At 42.6% G+C, this 7444-nt stretch overlaps 1 protein-coding gene across 2 annotated transcripts; it reads right to left on the reverse strand.

Moving 5' to 3' along the window:
- Positions 1-405: 405 nt before the first annotated feature.
- On the reverse strand, positions 406-2920 carry tmem177 (transmembrane protein 177). 2 transcript variants are annotated; one of them, XM_021579711.2, is made up of 2 exons: positions 2622-2920; positions 406-1741 (listed from the first exon to the last, which is right to left on the reverse strand). In XM_021579711.2, exon 2 carries the CDS (start codon positions 1700-1702, stop codon positions 770-772), a length of 933 nt encoding a protein of 310 aa, XP_021435386.1. In that variant the 5' UTR covers positions 1703-1741; positions 2622-2920; the 3' UTR covers positions 406-769. The 2 variants fall into 2 exon arrangements, with proteins under 2 accessions (XP_021435386.1, XP_036815198.1); XM_036959303.1 differs by lacking the exon at positions 2622-2920 and adding an exon at positions 2320-2523.
- Positions 2921-7444: the final 4524 nt, after the last annotated feature.

Here is a 7444-nt window from a genome sequence, read left to right on the forward strand (position 1 = left end):
TGAGCTGCACCTTCATTTGACAATGCTATTATTCTCTAGGTTCAGTTTTGCTCTGCAGTAGTCACTCTGTCACAATGTTAATTACTTGGTTCTTTTTGTAGAACGCCACAGGGCTTCAGACGTGTGAGATGTGATTAAAAAACTAGATTAGATTTCCAATTTCATATGCAGACAACTGCTAAATGTGGAGACTCGGGAGATTAAGATCTGTATCACCAAGCAAATTGCTTTAAAATGATGGGTTCATTAAAACCCAACTGATTCTTGATTTCCTTCACGCACACACACTGTCTCTCTCACACAATAGCCAAAGGCTATTTATGTTGTGATTAAACATTCACAACAATTTCATCTCACACAAGTCAGCTGTACATGTTTAAACATTATTACATACATTTTGTCAAATTGGTATTGTTATGAAATATTTTTATTGCGCCTTGCCCTGATGTATTTTACAACACAAAAGTGCAGGTTCACCATGTAGACCAATTTTAGGCAAATTTGTGCTCAAATTGAGGTCACTGATAAGAGAAACGATAGTAACAAGGTCAAGTATAACTGCCATTATTCAGGCAATGTTACATGTGGTTGAAATTTCCTTTTTCCTCACAGTAATTGTGATTTCATAAATAATACCTGTTGGAAAACTAGCACAAACAGCATTGGGCTTCCAGTCTCGTGTCAGACTTTACAAGTAGCTGGCCAGAGGTCAAAGCTCACGTGATATTTGGTTCTTGGTGCGGAGATTACTGGGCTTCCAATGTCCTTTTTAGGCCTTCTCTTCCTTGAGTAGGCCCACAATGCCATCCCTCCTGGAGGTGTAGGGAGCGTGCTTCAGTCTTAGCAGGTGAGCAGGGAACAGGTTGCCACTGGGCGCGTACATCTCCTCCCCCTTCTGGCCCATCAGCGAACGTAGCGTCTTGTTCCGGGAGAGGATCTTGTTGTAGAACTCCACCCCTCCCTTGGCATAGATCTTGGACAGGCCTGCAGCACGGCGGTCTGATTTGTAGTCCAGCCATTGGCTGACAGCGTCGGAAGTCAGGAAGTAAGAGACAGCGCCCAGGCCGAGCGCCACAACATTCACTACGCCCCTGAAGATCACAGGCCCAACGTGGAGCCTGAAGATCTGCTTCAGGGTCACCGAGTAGACCATCACTCCGGCCAAGCAGAATGGAGCTACAGCCGCATTCAGCACAGGCCCGCCCACCTCAAGACGAGCTACTTCCCTCGCCACGGCAAACTTCTGAGCCTCTGGGGAGAACACTAGAGCATCCTTCAGGGCCGTGCCGATGACACTGTCCCACTCCACCTTCTCGCCATTGATGAGTATGCTGCGGTTTGTGATGCCAGCAGGGTCGTCCAATGTGCTGTTGAAGTTGGCAGGGATGCCAATCTGGGCACCGGAGGGAAGCCAGGGTACGCCAGCCCCAACAGGGTGGAAGCCAAACGACGCGAAGGCACTATAACCATCAGGGGCGCCCACATCAGAATCCTTCAGCACCTGTTTGAAGAGGCTCTCCAGCTTCTCAGAAAGGCTGGCTGGTTCTCCTTTGTTCCAGGCCTGATACAGCTTCCTATAAGTATTCTCTGGGAATAAGTGGTAGAACATTTGGGCCGCAAACACCCCACTGCACCCAGCAATGAGCAGCGGCGTCCGGTACTTCTGTACCATCACGGCATACTTCAGAAATGGAGACGCCATGGTCGTAATCTGTTAGACACAGACTTCAGAGGGATGGATCTGCAGAGAAACAGAATTATAACGTTAATGGTTTTATATCTGACAAAGCAGGTTTGACCTGGCTGAATGAGTGGTGACAAAATACTGTCGGTGAATAGGCCTACTCTTGTTTTAGGAATAACAAATACATACTCTCCAGTGTTTTCCCCTAGGATGTTTTTTCCCAGCAGTGGTGGCAAGGATAGGGGGTTAAATGAATATAGGGCTAAATTAATACAGGGAAAACACTGCTATCTGTGAGAAGTTGGGGAACCATGAAGACTGAACTCTTTTTAATTCTACTGTGATTGCATACAACACATTCTCATAGGGATGTGTTGAGAATGTATGGGGTTCTAGAATTCATCCAGACTACCTGAACTTGACGACAACAGTGCATCGTGTAATAAAGGCGGCAGGTAGCCTAGCGGTTAAAGAGCCAGTAATCGATAGGTCGCTGGTTCGAATCCCAGAGCAGACTAATGTGTAGGCCGTCATTGTAAATACGAATGTGTTCTTAACTGACTTGCCTAGTTAAATACAAAGTTACACAGTTGAAAAATTGGTCGATGTGCCCTTGAGCAAAGTACTTAGCCAACCTTAATCGCTCTGGATAAACGCGTCTGCTGAAAATGTAACAAAGTCTCACACTAATGTTCCAATTGGCAATTATGTTATCCTGTTGGTCAAATCCAAAATGCAATGGATACGTGTGCAACTAGAAGCCAGATTATTATGTTAGCTGGCTGGCTAGTTGGTTAGCATAGCTAGCACAGAAATCTCAATAAAATAACGATAACTGTGCATGACTGCCAGGCAAGTGAAGCATTACTAACAGCTTGAAAACACACACTGAACCAACAGGTAATGTTGCATTTCATAAAACGTTTGGATAACTCACATGCCATGGACATCTATGTAAGGGCAACTGGACAAAAAGGGTCGTCACTAATTACCACAGCCACAAAGTAGTACACCCCGCCTATTTCTACAATTTCACTTCTTAAAAATGTGATTTTAAACCTAACCTTAACCCTAAACTCAACCACGCTGCCTTAAATTAACACCAAAAATTAACACCAAAAAAACCTTAAATTAACCTTAAATTAACACCAAAAAGCTAATTTGATTTTTCATAAATTTCTAGACATAGACATTTCGACTTTGTTGCTGTGCTATATAGTGGAAACAGGTTATTACGAAGGCAACAACGCCGTAAAGCAACTGTTTTTACGACAGTTTTACGTTAATGTCTAGTCACTACGTTAATCAGTGACAAGTGCGTCAATCTGTTTACGCTGTAAGAATATCAAACACTGCATAGTGGGTTAAAGTAGTGTAATTTTAATGCATTCATGTTTTGCTATCGTAGTCTGCTGGAACAGTTTCATATACGTGTCACGCTATTCACTTGGCCACAAGGGGGCATACTCTATTTTACCGCCGCTTCAAATAAGTGCAAAGCAAATGTACAGTATCAGTTTATTAGACCTCTGAAGGAAGGAGGCATTGTAAAGTGTTCTAAGATAGGGGCTACTCTATTTTACCACAGCTTCAAATAAGTGCAAAGCAAAGGCACAGTATCAGCCTATTAGATCTCACTGAAGGAAGGACAGAGGCATTTGTAAAGTGTTCTAACAGGGGTTGTTATAAATAACACATATTACTATATTTAGTGTGTGTGTGTCACAGAGAAAATGTTCCATCCTCTCTATTTGTCTCACATTTTCAGAGTCATAGCCTGATATGAATAATTTAGCTCTCCAGGTTCCCATATCACTGTTGTTCCCTGTTCTCCTCCAGACTGTTGCTGGAGCTGCCTGTCGCTGTGGGCGTGATGGGTAGACAATGCTTGATTACCAACCGGTTCTTTTTCTCTTTTTTTTCTGGGGATTTACCAACCTCATGCATCTGGGTAATTACAGTGTGCATAACACACTTCTCATGCATTATTACTGCCAGACACACATTGATCCGTGTAGGAATGTGTGTTCAGGCCCTGAGCTGAAATGATGTGCTCAATAAATGTCCAAAATGTCTGCGAGCTGTTATGAAATGTTTATGGTGTTGTTGGAGTATGCAGGAGATGCAAATTAAATGTAACTAGGTGGATGTGATGCAAGGAACATACATTACTTAGTCGGCACATTCGCTATACTTACACAACATTTTTTTGTGACAAAACCATCAGTAAACCTAGAGTTGAAAATGCCATGGAAACCCATTTAACTTGTATTTTTTTTATTCGCTACATGAGAATTTGACCGCAAAAGTTGGTCTGTGCATACATACGTAGTGCAGATAATATCTGTAACAAGTACATTTGATGGAAGCACTGATGGGAACTCTGATGGGAACATACACAAGGGGTTCCCTTAGCCTAGGCTAATTGCGGCATTTGGCCAATAAAATTTGGCCAATAAAAAATGAAAAGCCAATAAATAAAATTGTAGCAAACCAAATTGTCCAGGAGAGACTGTCTACCATAGCCTTACACCCAGAATTCGTGCTTCAGCACAATTCTTTCACGCCTTGCAAGCACACACGTGAGCCTCCAGCTTAGGCCAAAGCAAGCGAGAGAGGAGCCTTTGTTTAGGCCACTGTTGATTGTGAAAATGGAAGCTTTTTTCATTGAATTAAAACAAAAGTTAGAGGAAAAAGAGCATTCCTGTAGTGAAAAGCCTATAAGGGGGATTTAGTATGTTTTAATATTGTAGTGGAAGATGAGAAGAACGTTGGCATTGCCAAATTCCAGGCTACTGTGTAACTGCCTATTCAGGTGGGATGCAATTTTAGAACTTACTTTATAATTATTTGTTATATCATTATTATTTTATTATATCATTGATATTATTGTAAGACTATTTATTAATCAAACCCAGATTTTTAAATATGCTAAACCTGTTTTGTTTAATTCTGTTGGGACATTTCATTGGCTAAATTACATTTGATCTGTCTTTTTAATTGTGTGCTCCATATTTAGTTTAAGATGGGTTATTAGTAGGTCTGTTATAAAAATGAATAATATTAGCCTATTTCGGTCACTTGTTGGGTAGGGTAGGCAGTTGCCTTTGATGGTAATTGCTACACTATAACCTGTTCAGAACTTTTGTGAAGATTTAAACCATATTTAATTCTGTTGAGCCATTTTCTTTGTCCAATTTAAGTTCCAACTGTAATGCTGTTTTCCACAATATAACAGCTTGCTCATAAATACCCTTACTTTTGATATGACCATAATAAAGTTCAGAAACCTTTGTCAAGGTGTGGTGTGGCATGGCTATTATTTAGCTTTAGCTACTACAAACCTATGATACGGTCTCAACACTGAACAAAAAGATATATGCAACATGTAAAGTGATGGTCCCATGTTTCATGAGCTGAAATAAAAGATCACAGAAATCTTCCATACACACAAAAAGCTTATTTCTCTAAACTTTTGTGCACAAATTTGTTTACATCCCTGTTAGTGAGCATTTCTCCTTTGCCAAGAGAATCCATCCACCTGACAGTGGTGGCAATAAAAGGCCACTCTAAAATGTGCAGTTTTATCACACAACACAGTGCTACAGACATCTCAAGTTTTGAGGGAGCGTGCAATTGGCATGCTGACTGCAGGTTTGTCCAGCAGAGCTTTTGCCAGAGAATTGAATGTTCATTTCTCTACCATAAGCTGCATCCAATGTAATTTTAGAGAAAGTACATTCAACCGGCCTCACAACCGCAGACCACATGTAACCACGGCAGCACAGGACATCCATATCCGGCTTCTTCACCTGCGGGATCGCCTGAGTCCAGCCAGCCAGACAGCAGATGAAACTGTGGAGTATTTATGTCTGTAATAAAGCCCCTTTGTGGGGAAAAACTATTTTTGACTGGCTGCGCCCCTGCCCATTCATCATTCATGTGAAATCCATAGATTAGTAATGGTGGTGACTGGTTATTGTTGAAAAAGGAAGTAGATGAAAGCCTGAACATTTGAAAGTCGATATGTTGTATCTAGTATGAACAGTTTAAGAGTTACGGTTGGTGTGTTATTTTATGCAAATGTATGCTAATTCATATAGTGATAGTCGATAAAAAAAAATATGAATTTGACGTTAGGATAGAGTGAACATGTGAAATTTGGTTTGGTGTCTTTAGCTTGAAGGGTTCAATAATTAGCGTTGATGAGTTATTTTACACAAATGTATATAGTTATAGTTGATCACTTAATAATAATTTAAAAGTTAGGATAAATTGAATATGTGAAAGTTGGTTTGGTGTGGTTTGTTGAACGGTTCAAGAGTTACAATTATTGTTGGTAGGTATTATACTGTAGGCTAATATGTTCACATTTAAGTAGTTATTGTCACGCCCTGACCTTAGAGAGCCTCCGGCGACAGTCCCCAATCTGTAGACTCCGGCGAGGGTCCCCAGTCCGGGGCCTGCGGGGAGGGTCGCCAGTCCGGGGCCTGCGGCGGGGGTAGAGCTGGACCAGAGCTAGTGCAGACCAGAGCAGTAGTTGTGGTCGCAGTAGTGATCAGTAGTTGTGTGGTTGTGGTCAGCAATTGTGGTGATTAGATGTGGTCAGAAGTTGTGTGGTTTTGGTCACTAGATGTGGTCAGCAGATGTATGGTTGTGGTCAGTAGTGGTGTGGTTGTGGTCAGTAGTAGTGGTCAGTGGTTGAGTGGTCAGTAGTTGTGTGTTCAGTAGTTGTGTGGTTATGGTCAGTAGTTGTAGCCAGGTAGTTGTGGTCAATAATTGTGGTGGTCAGTAATTATGGTGATTTAGATGAGTGGTGAATAGTTGTGTGGTCAGAAGTTGTGTGGTTTTGGTCAGAGGTTGTATGATTGTGGTCAGTAGTTGTTTTGTCAGTAGTTAGGTTTTTGTGGTCAGAATTTGTGTGGTTGTGGTCAGTAATTGTGGTCAGTAGTTGTGACGTGGTCAGCATTTGTGTGGTCAGAAGTTTTGTGGTTGTGGTCAGAAGTTGTGTGGTTGTGGGCAACAATGACGAGACGGCCTACATGGAGGAGGTGAGGGCCCTCGGAGTGTGGTGTCAGGAAAATATGGTGATGATCGTGGACTTCAGGAAACAGCAGAGGGAGCACCACCCTATCCACATCGACTGGACAGTAGTGGAAAAGGTGGAAAGTTTTCTGTTCCTCGGCGTACACATCACAGACAAAATGAAATGGTCCACCCACACAGACAGGGTGGTGAAGAAGGTGCAACAGCGCCTCTTCAACCTCAGGAGGCTGAAGAAATTTGGATTGTCACCAAAAACACTCAAACTTTTACAGATGCACAATCGAGAGCATCATATCGGGCTGTACCACCGCCTGGTACGGCAACTGCTCCGCCCACAACCGTAACCGTAAGGCTCTCCAGAGGGTAGTGATGTCAGCACAACGCATCACCGGGGGCAAATGACCTGCCCTCCAGGTACACCACCCTATGTCACAGGAAGGCAAAAAAGGACAACAACCACCTGAGCCACTGCCTGTTCACCCCACTATCATCCAGAAGGCGAGGTCAGTACAGGTGCATCAAAGCTAGGACCGAGAGACTGAAAAACAGGCCAACAGACTTTTAAACAGCCATCACTAACATTGAGTGGCTGCTGCCAACATACTGACTCAAATGTCTCGCCACACTAATAAAATGTATCATTGTGGTCAGTAGTTGTGGTCAGTAGTTGTGCGGTTGTTGTCAGTAGTTGTGTTGTGGTCTGTAGTTGTGTGG

Source organism: Oncorhynchus mykiss, chromosome 22, assembly GCF_013265735.2.
Source record: "Oncorhynchus mykiss isolate Arlee chromosome 22, USDA_OmykA_1.1, whole genome shotgun sequence".
NCBI lineage: Eukaryota > Metazoa > Chordata > Actinopteri > Salmoniformes > Salmonidae > Oncorhynchus > Oncorhynchus mykiss.